At 42.1% G+C, this 17,173-nt stretch overlaps 1 protein-coding gene across 3 annotated transcripts in view; it reads right to left on the bottom strand.

The window, feature by feature from the left end:
* Positions 1-16: 16 nt before the first annotated feature.
* sacs (sacsin molecular chaperone) overlaps positions 17-17,173 on the bottom strand; it is a 75,307-nt gene continuing 58,150 nt past the window's right edge. For all 3 annotated transcript variants that reach the window (XM_041801174.1, XM_041801183.1, XM_041801193.1), the window contains one exon: positions 17-15,965. In XM_041801174.1, the coding sequence (XP_041657108.1) occupies positions 4,417-15,965 (11,549 nt within the window). In that variant the 3' untranslated portion in view covers positions 17-4,416. The remainder of the gene's footprint in view (positions 15,966-17,173) is intronic.

Raw genomic sequence — 17,173 nt, 5'->3', positions numbered from 1 at the left:
GCTCTGCCATAGTTTTCTGTTTTTATTCCTTGGTTGAGGAACCTCAAGCTTGAGGTGTTTTTACAACAGATGAGCAAATTTCAAATAATGTACAAAAAGACAGTGGTCACCAGGTAAGAGTTTGCATAATCTATAAAAATTAAACAGTTAAATCTGATGAGAATGCCATTTTTGTTTTGCTTGAAGTAAAATGCAGACTTATAAATAACAGATAAATAACAGATCCTTCAATGCTGCTGGTGTGAAAAAATTCTCTTCATGAAGAAGTGAGCCGCTATTTTACAGAACAGTTTCAATTTCCACATAAATAAATAAATAAAATAAACTTTTCACCAACATGTTAGATATACATATCTACATATAGAAATGTGACCTGAACCCTTTACAACCTAAAGACATATTTCATGTTCAAACTTCTAGCTTTATCAATTTTTGGAAATACACATTCTGAATGTGTTCTAAAAAAGTTGGGACAGGGGAAATGTTTGAAATGTTAAAAAAAAAAAGTTAAGACCCTGGGACATTCCACAGGCAGGTTAAAGTTGATAGCCCATGACTGGGAATAAAGAGGCACTCCTGGAAGGTGTCATTGCCGTAATATTCAGAGAATCTGGAGAAATCTCTGCACAAGCCCGATCCGGCAGTGTGTTACAAGTGTTACTGGACTCCGGCAACATGAGTCCAGTAACACTTTGAAACCATCTTTAACTGACAGTACTGCTGACTTCTGTGGACCCAGGATCATCTGAGATGGACCTAAAGTGGAAAACCGTACTGTGGTCTGAAAAGTCCACGGTTCTGGAAATTTAAGCTGTCAGGTCCTCAAGGCTAAAGAGGAAATTCCAGATTGTTTTCAAAACAAAGACGAAAAGCTAGCATGTGAAGATGCCATGGGTGTACTGGCACACATGGCATGGGTAACTCGTAGATCTGTAAAGGCACCGTTAACACAGAGAGCTATGTACAGGTTTGCTTCTGTCCAGACAATAACAAGCTACCTTCAGCACAGGTAACAACAGCATGACTCTGTAGTGAAAGACTGAGAGTACTGGACTGTTCTGTATGTTCTGTCTGCCACTTAAAAGAAAGGGCGCATTATGAAGCGCAAAATACCTCAACAGAAAGCCTGCACTGTTGAGCATCTTAAGATGTACATCAAGCAAGGAGAGAAGAATTCCTCTTTTAATACTTCAACAGCTGGTGCCTGCAGTCTCTGGACGACTGCAGCGTGACTGTTGTAATACTAAAAATTGGTGTAACAGGCTCCTGTCCCAACTTTTTTGGAATGGTTTACAGGCATCATATTCAGGATGTGTGTTTATTAAAAGAAAAAAAGAAAGGATCAGTTTGAACATTTTATGTTGTATTCAACTGAAGTGAGGTTGAAAAGGATTGGCAAATCACCTTAGTCTGTTATTAACTCACATTGTACACAGTGTCCAAACCTTTTTGGAATTACATTAATATGTTATTGAAATATCAGAAATAATCCTTGTCCTTCTGCACCTGAGAGCAGTAGTTTCTCACTGAATATTCAGCCAGAGAGAATCAGGCATTGATTAAAGTGAAATGCAGCACCTTCATCTGTTGGACTGATGACTTCATCAGCTTCTCTGCAGTCTGCTGCTGCTCAGTCAACACCTTTGTTAAAACCCTCAAAAAATACCAATCCAACGTCCAGGTCCAGTTCATAAAATAACAACGTTAGGCAAATGAAATGTCATGATGTGCACAAAAGTAAGTGTTAAAAAAGAAAATTGGGGTTGTGGCAAGAAACTTGAAAGAATTAAGTTGTTTGGAGGTGAATTTTGTTTCCTTAACAATATAAATCAGTTGCATAATGCAGCTAACTGCATTAGCTGCATTATGCAGCTAACTGCAATGTTGTGTGACTGATTGCCGTTTTATTTATTAGACTATTTGCACGTTTCAGTCGAATGAATAGGCTCAAGGGTATTTTTTAAGTCTGTTAAAAACTGAATCAAATGAATCATCCCATTAAACTGCAGGGCCCATGTTGGGTGGTTTTTGTATGGCTCTGTTGAACAAAGGAAGCAAAAGCATGTAGCCGACTGAAGAAGGAGGAATTTTCTTTCAGTTGCATTTAATCTCAGTACAAAGCTACGTAGCCTGGTCAACCGCTTACCCAGCTTTTATATTTGTGTATATGTATGTTTATATTAGGGCTGTCAAGATTAATCAAGTTAATTGTATCAATCAAGGTCCACAATCAGTGAACAAAGTTTTTAATTGTGATTAATCGCATGCCTTATTGTCCTTTTCAGTACACTTTGGTTATAGCAGTGGTTCCCAGCCTTTTTTCCTCAGGGCTAAGCCCCCCTCAGACCCACTTGGGAAAACTACACATCATTTAAAATGTTTTCATTGACAAAATTGAAGACTTTTTAAATTCTGAAATTTTGTTTTTTTTTTTCTTGTAAAGTCCTGACTTTTGAAACTCTGAAATGTTGTGAATATAAGACTTTATAATCTCAAAAAAAAAAAATTTTTTCCAAACAAAATTTAGACTTTTTTGATTAGAAATCCACGGATTCTCCTTATATTTTAATCTTTTAGGTTGGCCACTGTGCTCTATTGTAGATTAGGTTTGTAATTTTTTTTTTTTTTTTATTAAAATGAACATCTAATTTCAGAGGAGCATCTAATTGTCAGAGCAGACAGGGCCCCCCCCCGAAATCTTGAGGTGCCCCCCCAGGGGTCCCAGGGCCCCAGGTTGGGAAGCACTGGGTTAAAGCATTTCAGTGTCTACCTGCAGCCACAGAAATGTAAAATAAGTCCTTTTTCCACGGTTATGTTAAAATCTCTGATGTACTAATAAAAGTAGGGATGTATCATGTACTCTTAAGCCGTGTTTCCATCAGGGGGTCTGGTTTGGTTCAGTTTGGTTTGTAATGGTTTGGTACGCTAAACCCTAAAATAGTTAGCGTTTCCAAAGACACCCGTGCTCTCACTTGGTTGGGTGGGGCTGTGAAAGCATGCATGTGAAGTCACAGACAGTGTGAGTCTGCTGTTCCAGCAGCAGAGTAATAAAAAGGATGAGTGACAGAAATCAGTAGGGAATAAGCATTAAACAGCTTTATTTCAGCTGAAAGTGCTTTAAAAAATAACTACATCTTAATGATGTTAACCGCTGTCAGTAGAGATCCTCAGCTGATGGAATTCGTGTACAGAGACGGTTTGAGTCGTAACGCTACGTTAATATGTGAGTATATCTGGTGTAGAACAGTTTATACGACAACATATGAAAGTTTAGAACTTTGAGAAGTGGCCACATTAAAAATAAAGTAAATGTTCAGCTGGTGTTTAGATTAAGTCAGAAATCGTGGGTGCGCTGATCTCGTAAAATAGTCTGCAGCCTGAAGTTTTACCAACACGTCCAACAACCACAGAGCGATGTTTTCACAGGTTACCTTAAGTAAGAAGCAGATTAATAACTAGTTACAGTACAGAGAATCAGCTGTTCTGAGGCTTCGTATTCACAAAACTTGAGCATTGATTTAGTTTCACATCCATCACAGATAGATCAGGCTGATGTGAGCCTTCAGGCTCTGCTTTGCGTTCTTAAAATCATCCAGATAAACATCAGGTAACTGGATTTGTGGCCAGATAGCAATATCCATAGACTAGGAAACAGTTTGGATCTCTGTCGAGTCCAAATATCCCCGATTTATGCAGATATTATTCCTTTTTTCTCCTGTTTTCATCCACTCCTCACAGCACACACTTCTGTGTTTTGAAGCCCGAGGCTGAGCAGCTGTGTGGCGTGCTGGCGTGACGTCAGTACAACCCCCTATTGTTGTGTGTGTAGCTCCACCTTTTTTGCTCTGGGTAAGTGAGACTGGCACCCCTACGGAAGGGTGACGAAAAGTGGGGAGGTACGGGTCGGTTTTTTTGGGACCCTTTCCAACTTTGGCTCTATGGAAATGCAAAAAAAACGCGTGCCGTTCTGCACTGAACTGAGCTGGACAGCTTGGTGGAAACGACCTATTAGTTTAAGACAGAAGAAAATTCAAAAATGACACAAAAATGGTTTAAAATGCAAAACCGTGGAATTTGAAAATTCAAAAAGGGTGCGATTAACTACAGAAATTCTGAGATTAATCGCAATTAGAATTTTTAATCTTTTGACAGCCCTGACATAAATTTATACACATATATATGTATTCCATTAACATGCACATAATGCACATTTTACCGAAGCAGCCTGAGAGGACGTGTGAGCCATACATTCATTTATTTGGCATCGGCCACAAAACCACCATCATTGGTAGAATCTGCATATGTGCCTTAAGCTGCCAGCTAAATAATTCATTTTTTTTACCACTTGTAAATCACACTGCCTAGCTTATCCTCTATGCAGGGAGATCTTTGCATACCATAGATCCAGTTACAGTATCATATTTTTTGTTGCACAAAAGTTTCAAGCTTTATGATTATCCGTGCAGTACACTCCATGACTCTCATTGCCACCTCAGATGTGTATCTATCATTGGGGATTTGTGGAAATGGCAAGAGATCTGGATAGCGAGTTCTTAGGCTGTCCACACCATATCCTTCCAAGATCTGAACATCTTTGGCAAGGCCTGTTAACTGAGAGTTATACTCCTCAACTTTCTGAGCCAGGGCAGTTGGCTTCACATCTTTATCTGACTTTCCTCTGACTGCATAGTCAGCGGCTATTAGTGCAAGCTTTGTGGCCAGGTAACATTTAAAACAAACCCACTCATTGGCATTTTTGTGGAGATCATTACGAGCAGCAGAGTAGTTGGCTCTTGCTTGTCTAAGCCACCGGCGGGCTTCTACTGGGTTACCTACGGTCTTAAAAGTAGGCGGGACAAAGAAACGGTGTGAATGTGAAGAGCCTGCATAGCCTGTGTAACGTTCCCTGAACTGCTGCCGTTCAGACTTGTGGTTTGTTGCTTCTTGGTTCCATGATGAATAAAACCTCTGAAATGAAAACTTCTCTGACTGGAAGCGGGTTGATGACGTGGAGTAGGATCTCCTGGAAGCTCTTTCTGTATTTTGTTGATCAGCCACAGACTGTTTCTCCATCCTGTTGATCTCGATCTGCAAGTGCTTGAAGACTTCTGTAGCGATATCCAGATTATCTGCATTTTTGTCTGGATGCCACTTCAGATACAATCGTCGAATTATCTTCTTTCTCTCTTTCTCAGGAAGTTTCCAAGCTTGTTCAATGACAAAGGTCAGTTCCTTGAGAATATCAGGCAATGCATGAAGCTTGATCTTTCTCGGGGACTGTTTTTGGGCGGGTGGTCGCAGAGTTTCCTTACCAGCAAAAAGGGGAGGGATCATTTGTAGCCCTGAGGAACAACTGTTTGGGCTTGTAGGGGTTGATGGGGCACTGGAGTCTTGAACACTGGTACTGTCATCTTGCCTTGAGAATTTGTACAAGTCAAGAGAGCTGACTATTTTGTATTCACTGTAACCAATATCAATCTGGAAACATTTTCCAAGGACACATGTGTTTTCCTCCTCTTCTCTATCTACTTCTTGAACAATGATGGCGTATGTGTATGTAGGCTGGTAGGAACCATACATGTCCCCACCCTCAGAGTCCACCAGGTAGCCGACATATTCTCCTGGATAAAATACATTCATGGGATCCATGAGCAGAGTGTGATGTATCTCAGCTGGTATTGGGGTTCCAGGTATGGGTAGCTCAAGCTTTGAAGGCTCTGTTGAGTCGTACTTCACACCGAGATTGTCCAACTTCTCAGAGATTCTGTAAATATCATTACAGCCAAGCATGGCAATCAGATAGGAAGTATCAGAAATCAAGTTATCAGTGGCTGATTTCAGCGTCATTGCCAGTGCCAGGAGAAAATTAATGTCCTTGCTATCTGAATGCTGAATATAAAGGTGGATCACAGCTGTCCCATATCTCTTCAAGAAAGCAAGTGTTTCACTGCGGCTGTGTGGGATGGGACTGCATCCTTTCACTCTTAATGTTGTTTGCAGTTTTTCAAAACAAGACACCTTTAATCCTTCACAAAGGGCTTTACAGAGACGTATGGCTTTTTCCTCATTCACAAGGTATGCATTGTCATTCTCATGTTTCATGATTCTGATCAGTCCTGTGATGAACTGCTCTGAGGACAGCAGCAGCTGAAGACGTCCTTGAAGGGAACAAAGAGCCCCAAACTGGCACATTTGAGGAGAATCCTCATCAAGTTGTTCTTCAAGAATGCTACTTAGCAGTCTTGGCCTTAGTTTCTGTGGAAGGAGCATGATCAGCTTTGTGTGAAAGGCATGATCTTTGCCTAGATAGCACTGGCTCAAGTCCACAAGCATCTGAACGCCAATGTTTCCCTGAATTCTACTCTTGTAGTGCGGTGCATCATCAAACACCAAACTATTTGACTTTGCTAATCTACCGTCATGGCTTGGCAGATAAAAGATTAAATCTCTTGCATTTTCGAAATCTTTGCGAATCTCCACTGGATCATTATGGAGGGCCTTGAACAGCCCTGAAACAACCCTCTTGACCGTTCTCATTTCATTGGGGTCGAGCTGCTTACCCTCTGAACTTCTGTAAATTCGCCAGAGAACTTCAACATACTGTTTAGTCGACACAACATCCTCTGTACCAAGAAGTTTGAACAGCTGATGAAAGGTACCAAGTTCCAGAGGTAATTTATACAAGTAGGGTTTGAAATCAGATTCATTGTCCAAATTAATGACAACCTCTTCAGGTTTGAGCAGTTTCCAGCCATCTTCCACCATGACAAAACCCACTCCACGAAGCTGATACCGAAAATCTCTTTTATCTGCATTGAGAAACTCGTAGGTGGACCGTAAAACTTTGTTTCTGGTTCTCACCATTTCATCATCTGGATTTGAAATGTTGCAGATATTCTTGCAGTTGTTTATGACTTTCTCCAGCACTGGGTCCAGGTTGACGCCTAATGTGTTCAGCACTTGGTCGAGTTGTTCTTGTCCTGTCAGACTGCTTCCCTCCTGGTCTTTTATGCAAGATGGTGTAGCTTTTTCAGGGAGAATTGGGCAAGAAGTCCAAAGGAGGTGAATGACATCCGTTTGCTTGAACTTTGGATTTACCTGCGAGCCGCTGAAGCGAATCAGAGGAAGTGTGCCGCTCATGTCCTGGTACTGTGAGTGAAGCCTGATGAGCTCTTTTGGAGCTCTCTCTGGATACAGGAATGGTATCATGGAGAGCTCTTTGAGAAAAGCGCCCTGAAATAGATCTGTCCTCTCATTGAAAATGTGGTTTAAGAGAACATTTACAATGTCCTGCACTTTTTCTTTGTTCCAGTTCTCCGTCTGGGCTTTAATGCTGACCTCTTTTGCAAACTGTAGAACTTGCTGCTGCGACACTTCATTCTTGAGACCAATGCGTCTGAGAAAAGTTATCCATGAGGTAAGCAACAATGCCCCATTCTTGGGTTTTGACACTTGCTCAACTTTCTTAAAAAAGTCCTTTGGTATGAATGATTTTGTAGGAAGCATAACTTCAAACACCTTCACAGTCTCGTCATAGAAAAACCTGGCTGGCCTGAGTCTTTTTGAGTAGTCATAGATGAACAACAGTTCCTCCAGCTTCTCAAACAGCTGATCCTTCATCTTGGAGGATTCTTCCATTGACATGAGTCTCTCCTTCAAGTAGATAATATGTTCCACTTTGGCGTCATAGGAAAAACTCTCAAACTTCGGCAGGAGATGGTGATGGTAGATTTCTAAGTCATCGATTGGTATGCAGCCAAGAAAAGTGTACAGATCTTTCAGCTGCTGATTGTCGGCGAGAAACCCCGAAGTGGCTGTGTGGGACCATTTTTCAATCTCTGCTGTGGGAATGTTTCTGACAAGGATGTAGTTTGCTCCGTAGTTTGCAATGTTGATGTACCTACCACTAACTGACTTAAAGCATGGGAGGAGTTTCAGTTTCTGTGCATCGTTTTCTGTGAGGTTAGACAGATTGCTGTTGAAATACATCATAACAGCTTCAAAGTCCTTGTCAGTCAAGTTTGCGGCTTTGAATGCAGATGTCTGGATCATGTATTCTACTGCTGTCAGAACACTGGATGGATTTTCAATGTTTGCAGTTTGTTGAGCTAGAAAAGGAATAATGGGACTGTCTTTGGCACAGATTTTGTTTACTGCAAGCTGAATGCACCCTGATTTCATTAGTGCATGAAACACTTTGTCATTTTGGCCTTGTGGAAACAGTGCCACGTTCATCAGGCTCAGGGGTAAAAGCACATCCTGCTCAGGGATGACTATCTTTTCTCTTGTCATGAATTTGATCCCAGGAAGTAAAGCCCAGTCTTTCAGAACATCAACGACTGCGTTCAAACTGGGTCTGTCCTCCTCATCCTCCTTTACAGCAATATTTTCACTTATGAAGTTCCACACATTCTTCAACCAAGATTCACTGGCAAAAGTGTCTCTCCATTTTACAGGGATCTTTGTTCGATACTCTCTGGACAGCACTGATCCCAGCAGGTCGCCAAAGCTGCTGATATCAAAGTTCTTTGCAGCTCCTTGCTTCAAAAGGATGTTACTGTACTTGATGTACAGTGTATTCATGAAAAGTTCTTTCCTTGATGAGATAAGCTCATGGTATGTTGTCAGGAACTTCGGTCTCTTAGAATCAAAAACCTGAAGCATGTTGTCCATGGTTATCAACAGAGGCAAGCCCTCAATTTTGACTTGATCCACTTCTATGTCTTTGAAGCAGTAGTCGACTAGAAGCTTCATGTTATGAACTAGTTTGTAGTTCGACTGTTGGATACGGCAGGGGAGTTTTCCAACATGGCAAGATGTGTCTGGTGATGAGAAGGTTTGAAGAAAGATGCGGACATCCTCTGGTGCCACATAACTGACCGGTATACCTGCATCTTTCAGACAGACAAAGAGTTGTGCTGTTTCATCACAGCTGTGAATCAGATTGAAACCAATGTCCAGAAGCAAAGTTTTCAGTCTGTAAACATTTTCAGCCACAGACTTCCTGGAGGTGATGTTGTACTCTGTGTTTTTCAAGTACTGAAGCTCATCTTGTAGCAGATTGTCAAAAAAGGCTCTGTCCTTGTTTGAAGTGGACGTAGTCACCCATGAAATGTAAACCACAGAGTGCATGTCTGAGTTGTCATTATGGGCCACTTTCACGACAGGAAGCAGGCGCTTCATGTCAGCATGGATGCAGCTGTATACTGCTTTAACCAAGCAGTACCAATCTGGCTGTATATCAAGCCTGTTGACCGGAAAGAAGAACAGATATCTTCGCAACATATCTTTAACCACATGAAGAGGTGTCCCTTGTAGAATAGTCAAGGTGTAATCAGGACCTGGAAAGTATCGACGCTTCAGTTGAATCAGCAGTTCCACCCAGGCAGGGGCTATCAGAAGTGTCATCAAGTTGTTATTCCAGTCACTCCTTACTCCCACTCCATTGTCATCTCTCCACAGGTTTCTTCTAGCAGAGTCTAATGCAAAATGCCCATTGACATGAAAAGGTAAGCCGGTCTCCAGCGAGAGGGGCAAAAAGCAGAAAGCTCTGTGGTTTTTTTTGTAGTTTTGGCTAACACATGCAGCCACGCCTCCGCGGGGAAATAGAGTTATATCCTCATTTTTGTGAGCTGATATTACACTTTTTGAAACATTCTCAATGTTTAGGAAGCCAGATCGATTGCAGACCAACCATGTTGTTGTATTTCCTTCAGTGTCCTCTATATCCATAGTGTAGGATATTTGTTGGACTGGGATTGCAGTGAGCTGCTTCTTTTTAGTCACACTGTCAATCACCGAGGCATGAAATTGTTTGCGTTTCACCCGATCTCCATCTGTTATTTTGGCTGTGACAGAAAAGAGGACTTTTAGTTTTCCAGATGCATGATCAATTTCACAGATTGATATTTTCTCCATGTGGTTGAGGAATATAAGCAGCTCTGCACCATCATTTTTTAGCTTATCTAGAAGGTTTTGCACCATTCTGTCTGATGCGGGGACAGAACTGATTTCTGATGTTTTTGCCATCTCTGTAGAGCGGATGGGGAAGCGGAACATGGTGCTGTTTTCTAACTTGAAATGACTCCCCAAGTAAAGATTCAGAACATCTGAAAACTGAGATCTGAAATCAGAGTCCAGGTCTTTAAACATTCTTCCAGGACTCACGGATGTTGCCCCCGGTGCATACTGTGCATGCGGATCAAAGATGCACAGAATGTCGTTGTTCGAAATGAAGGATGGGCAGTCGGTGATATGATAGACTGAGTTGAATCCTATGCCATACTGGCCTGTTTTCCCAGGATTGGCCTCTTTCGTTCCTCGCCCCAGGTTCTGTATACCTCTGATATCATCGTCTGTGAATGGCTGGTTGTTATATACACAGAGAGCAGGGCCTTGCATTGGGATCCATTTATCATCAAATATTCTGTCTGTGGGGTGTGTCCTTGGATCAAAAACAAAGTAGATTTCAGTGGCTTTTGCATCGTCTGCATTTTGCAGCAGTTCTTTTAACATTTCTTTTTCTGATGGATAAGCATTGAGAATGCTTTTGATCCTGCTCGTCAATTTCTCTTTCTGTCCAAACTCACTTCCAAGTCGAGTGAAGCAGACATTTGAGGCATACCTCTCCAAGGCTTTGTGGCGTTTTGGTACCGCTCCTAGTTTCACTGCAACCTCTCTTGGAATGTCTCCATGGCAGTATTTCACAGAGGAGTCTTTGACTTTAATCCAAGGGCAGTCATTGTAGCACAGGGACTTTGATGGCTGTAATGTGAGTTTAGAGTCGGGTAACAGGATCCCACCATAATTTGTCTTGCAGTATTCTTGGTTTTTGTCTCGGATCAGACTCCATATTCCTTCACTAATAATTCTGCGGCACAACTGAAAATTCTCCTCTGAGAGTGAGTTATTGCCACTTTCTTGCTCAACAGTTTCAAGAACTGCTGAGAAATCCTCAACTGTGAACTTTGCCTGCACTCCAACATTTTCAAAGAGCTCACGGCAGCTGTTTCTGTATTTGTTTGGAAGCTGATAAAGATGCGGAGCTGCATCAAAATTCAGGTGGAAAGCAACTTTGGTTGGACTGACGTATGTGTTTTCCACCAGGATGGAATTGAACGCTTTAAGTTCCTCAGTTATTTGTCCTTTTGCGTTTTCATCCTGCAGCATTTCCTCATGAAGAAACTTGTAACAGGCGTTTGTTATGTTTTCCTGGTAGAGTGTAATTCCATCAAATGACTGAGACAGTTTTTTGAGTTGTCTGATGACCAGTCCAACGGAGGGCTTCCGTATTAGACCAAGACAGTCTTTTACAGCCAATGTCATTGCACCACAACCTTTGAAGGATGGAGAATTTTCATTTAAGATGGGCTTCATCAGACACACTGTGTCCTGATGTTCGGTTGTGAAGAGTTCTCTGGGAGAGAACAACGTTATTGGAGAAAAGTTATTCCCATGCCATGGGAGCGAGAAGCCTGCAGGTCTTGTCAGGAAAGGTAGGAATTGGATGTCCTTTAGATTTTCTAAAATTTCAGCTGCTCCTGAATCTCTCATTTTCAGTTTCTCATCAATTAGACTGAGTACTAAACTGCTACGAAAGCATGCAGCTGTGTGGTCACTATCATTGAGATCAATAACAGACTGAGCACGCTCAATGAGGTCCTCCCATGACAAATCATCTTTTACCATCCCTAACTCCACAAGCTTTACTAGACAAACAGGGTTGAGGTAGTCCTTCAAAGTCCCTTCAGGAAATCTCCCATCCTCAGCATTGTAGAGTTTAGCAACTCTCCCTTCTGGATGAATGAGCCTGGAAGGCAAAACCAGATCCTTATTGGGACCACAGCATGGGATACAAGGAGTATCCCTGAGAATCGAAGCAAAATCTTCAAGTTTCTCATTTAAGATGTAGAGCATCAAGGGGTCACGGAGGTCTTTCTCTATTTCTTGTATGTGAGGGAAAAATACATCTGAGAAGAACTGTTCCTCTGTGAGAGTGTTTTCCATCAACTTCCCTTTACATCCAGCATCATCAAATCCCTCCTTCACCCAGTCAGGAAGCTCAACAGCACACAGGGTTTGTGAGCCACTCTTCTTTAGGTATTTCAAGAATATCTTGAAAGCAGCAGGACCAATGTCTGGCCTACAGAGTAAGGCATCGTCAAGGAATCTGACGTACTTGATAGACACCCAGCGTTTGCCGTCTGAGAAAACCTTTGCATGCTCACTGTCACCTCCTTTTGCTATCTCTTGGTAGACACCCTGGCTAATGAGTGTGAAGTCATCATGCACTTGACTTGGATCCGGCCATGCTGCATAGTAACTGTAACTGAGCAGTTCTCCACTTTCAGCCATGGAGCGTAGCATTGAGAGTGCTGCCAAATATGCTTGCACAATGACATGTCTCATGAACACAGAATTCCACTGACCTTTGGTGTCAGTCTTCCAGATCTCTTTTCGGTTTGAGGTCACAGCAAAGCAGCCGTTAATGTGAACTGGAAGGCCTGTTTTGATCCTGAGAGGCAAGTAACAAAAGACCTCTCCAATTGGTGTGGCGTTGGTCTTAAGAGTCCATTTGTGATTCTCTTCCTCTGAAAGTAGAACAGCCACTCCTCCACAAGGCACAAGTCCAAGCCTTGTCCCACTGTCACTGAGGGAAAACTTAAGCGCCTCGGTTGCATCCATGCATGAGCAGATGAGCCAGTTGGTTATCTCTACTGCCTTTTGGGGCATTTCATCAGTAAGTCTTCTTGTCTGAACACCTTTTGCAGCCATCTCAAAGTACTGGTTTGGATCTTCCTCTGAACCTCTGAACAGTGGTGAATGAAGATCGACAATTCGTTTGAAGACGTTATGAAACTCCTCGACCATAACACGTATGATACAGCCAGACTTGGGAACATCTGCAGGAACCCTGTTAGTGCCTGCTACTTTTTTCATGACCTTTGCTGCAGATTTAAGGATACTCAGAGGTCCATACGAGACTTTGGATGAGCATACGCTTTTGTTGATGGCAACAACATCCTGTGCCCCTGCTGGGTTTTGTTCCTCACATTTCAGGTATTTTAAGACCATACTTCCAACATGCTGTGTAAACAGAATGAACCTATGGCCACAGAGACTGAACTCATCAACCAGGGAATAGATGTCTGTGGTGTTGTAGTACAGACCACTGATTTCACTCACTAAGGCTTCCTGCTCGGTTCTAAATGGAAGTCTAAACAGTGTGCCACCATATTTGTATGGGGAGTCCTGAGTTAGAGGAAGCTGGCAATTGAAAACACTGATGAAAGGCCTGAACTGGTTAGGGAATTTTCTCAGCCTTTTCTGTTGTTTGCTCCAGTTGATTTTGATCCCGGGGTTAGACTTGTCCCTGATGTGCTTACTGATGTGGTTGATGTTTGGGTCAAATATTATCATAAACTCTCTGCTCATTATGATGGGGATATCAGTGATGTGATAAACTGAGTTAAAGCCCAAACCAAACTTGCCAACTTTGTCCGCTTCGCACCTTTTCACTGATCCACCTAACCTCGTAATGTTCAGAAAGTCACAGTCTGAGAATACAGCGTTGTTAAAAGACCACAAGGAGGCTCCATGACAAATAATCATGCCAGGGTCAAGAAGGTTCTCCCGTATGTCACTGTTTTTTCTCATGTCAATGAGAAAACTGCACTCTGTTGCACTTGCATCATCAGCATTCTGGAGTAGCTCTTTAAAAATGTCTGCCACGGAAGGATATTCCTCCAAGATGTTCTTTATTCTCACTGTTAGTGGTTCTCTTTGGCCTGACTGTTCAAAGCCAAGGTTTTCCGGGTTTATTAACCTGGTGCTCAATCGTGGCACTTTTAGCCACTCTGCGGTTTTCATGGGAATGTCGTCATGGACTAATATAATGGGCTCTGAAGCATCTTCAAGTAAGTCATTCAAATCATCAACCTTGATGTCACAGTAGGTGCATTCATGAATAGGCTTCATCACTAGTTTGCTTGGGTCTTTGTACCAATGAATTGGCACATGCATGTTAATATCAACAGGTATCTGACTGTTGTACAGCCATCTTAGGATGTTGATTAAAAGGAGGATATCATGCTTGCTTTCCTCCTTGGTTAACCCACCTTTGCATCTTTTCTGTATTGTGCTGATGACGTCAAACACATGGCTTGGCACAATCTCTTCAACTGAGCCACAAAACTTGAAAAGCTTGTGAAACTTTCTGATGGTCTTTGGCAGGGAGTAGAGGTAAGGCTGCAAGTCGAGATCAGGTAGTGGTTTCAGGGCTGTCTGGCCAGGTGATGAGAATGTCTTCCCTGTCCAAACCCAATCAAAAGGCAATGATTTCAAAGCTTCTCTGGCATCCTCAAGGTGAGCCTGCATGAAACCATAAATGTCAAACAAGATTTGCTGGAATTGATACCAGTCCTCAGTGGTAAATGCTTGAGATTTGTGCCAGTCATTCACTGCTTTCAGGTGCTGTAAAACTTGATCCACCTGGGGCTCTAACATTAGTTTCAGTGCCTTTTTCATGCCCGCAGATGTGTGTTCAACCAGCGGTACTGATGATCCCACCAGCACTGCATGGGATATGTCACACATTTCAGACAAAGAGCAAATATTGACAGTATCTCCAACCCAAGCAAGGGATTTAGGATATGTAAGCGGCCTTTCTTTGCAGACAGGCACCCATTTTAGTTTCAGCAGCGATGTCTGAGCATTTGCTGTTTTTACCAGCTTGGTCTGTCTGTTGAGAATTTGGAGGAGAGTTTTTGCTTTCTTGATGATCAAGTCCCACTCGGGTTCTTTGCAACTTTGTAGCTCGTCTATTTTCATTGCAACTTTGAGTGCATCTTTTTCAGTAAGTTGTACTTCATTTCTTAGTCCCAGCTGTCTGAGGGAATAAAGAATATCAGGTGAAGACCTGAATGTACTGGTGGGAAACCTGGTTTTCTCTTCCATGTAGAACAGATTCTGTAGAATCTCCAGCTCGGGATCAAAAAGATCTGCGGCTTTGACTGACTTTCCACAAGGCATGTGAATGAATTTAAGAGCAGAAAGCCATCCAATCACAGACTGGTTTTCATTCTTTAGAAATGCCAGATGTATAAGTGACCAAAGCATGATTTGGGTCATCTCATCTGTTGTATAGAACCCTCTCTCAACATCCTGAATGATTATCTTCAAACAGTCCGTTGTTTTTATTTGTTCCACACTGAGCATCTTGATGAGGCGAATTGATTCATCATCAGAGCAAGCGACTAGATTTACGGATAATTTCACATCCGGTGGATATTTGGCTTTATGATGTAAAGCCCTCGCTCCTCTCAGAGATGTAAATACTGGGGTGCCTTCAGAGATGGTCCCAACTTTCTCAAAGATTGGAAGCTCAAGCAGGGTATGCTTGTCTCTCTCTGAAATGTCTGACAGTCCGGCAAGAAAACCTCTGAGAACAATCCTCTCTTGGATGGTCAAAGAAGAGACTTGGCTGGATAGTCTTTGTATTGATAACCTGTTCATTATTTGCAGAAGGTTACCAGGAGAGGAAGGGTGGATGTAATTCTTAAGCAGGGGGTGCAGCAAACATGAATCCAGCTTTTTGATTACAACCCCTCCCAGCTTTTCAGTGATGTCAAGCATGGTTTCAGAAAGGAGTCCTTCTTCCTGATCAACAACAATTATTGGTGATGGAGTTCTGAGGCGTAAAAGCTTCGCCTTATCCATGTTTTCCTCAAGTGGCACCAATGGAATCAGAGGCATGTCTTCAAAAACGCTGAGATCATCAGAAAAATGTATATAGAGATGCTTCCATATCATTTTAAGCCAAGAAACAGTGGGGTGCTTCATCTGCTCATTTCCAGGTTCCCAGAGGACAGTGAAGTCTCTGTTTGGCCAGGCTGCAGACAGGATCTCCTTGATGAGTCGAGCTGATCTTTCAGGGTTCAGCACTTGAAGCTGGGTGCAGGGTCTTCCTGTTTAAAAAAACAAAACAGAATATTTATTCATAAGTATAAAAATAACTAACAGGGCTGTAAAGAAATAGGGTTGTTTTAAGATGATGCAGAGATCTGAGGAGAAAAGGTTAGAGACAGTGCCTGGTGCTCTTTACACATAAACTGGGAGTGAAGCCATGGATGCCAGTGGGGAAAATACAGATGCAAGAAAAAGTATGTGAACCCTTTGGGATTTTTTGGATTTCTGCATAAATTGGTCATAAATGTGTTCTGATCTTCATCTAAGTCAAAACAATAGACAAACACAGTCTGCTTAAACTATTACTGCACAAAAAATGATATGTTTCCATGTTTTTACTGAAAAAAACATGTAAACATTCACAGTGCAGGGTGGAAAAAGTATGTGAACCCCTAAGCTAATGACAGGTTGACCCTCCTTTGGAAGCAATAACCTCAACCAAACATTTCCTGTAGTTGCAGATCAGACCTGCACAACGGTCTGGAGGAATTTTGGACCATTTCTCTTTACAAAACTGTTTGAGGTTAGCATTATTCTTGGGATGTCTGGTGTGAATCGCTTTCTTGAGGTCATGTCACAGCATCTCAATCAGGCTGAGGTCAGGACTCTGACTGGGCCACTCCAGAAGGCGTATTTTCTTCTGTTGAAGCCATTCTGTTGTTGATTTACTTCTATGCTTTGGGTCGTTGTCCTGTTGCATCACCCATCCTCTGTGAGCTTCAGTTGGTGGACAGATGGTCTTAAGTTTTCCTGCAAAATGTCTTGATAAACTTGGGAATTCATTTTTCCGTCAATGACAGCAATCCGTCCAGGCCCTGAGGCAGCAAAGCAGCCCCAAACCATGATGGCCCCTCCACCATATTTCACAGTTGGGATGAGGTTTTGATATTGGTGTGCTGTGCCTTTTTTCTCCACACAGCATTGTGTGTTCCTTCCAAACAACTCAATTTTGGTTTCATCTATGGACAGAATATTATGCCAGTAGTGCTGTGGAACATCCAGGTGCTCTTTTGCAAACTTCAAATGTGCAGCAATGTGTTTTTTGGACAGTAGTGGCTTCCTCCAGGTTGTCCTCTCATGAACTCCATTCTTTTTTTTTTTTTTTTATATTTTATTTATGATTTTCAAATTTTACAATAAACAACCCCATCTGAAAGGGAACATACATTTCAAAAGGGCTAACAAAGACAGCAGAAAAGGAAAAAGC

The sequence above is a fragment of the Cheilinus undulatus genome, linkage group 2 (genome assembly GCF_018320785.1).
Source record: "Cheilinus undulatus linkage group 2, ASM1832078v1, whole genome shotgun sequence".
NCBI classification, from domain to species: Eukaryota; Metazoa; Chordata; class Actinopteri; order Labriformes; family Labridae; genus Cheilinus; species Cheilinus undulatus.
Note: the sequence above shows the minus strand (reverse complement) of the source record. Positions and strands in the feature narration are given on the sequence as shown.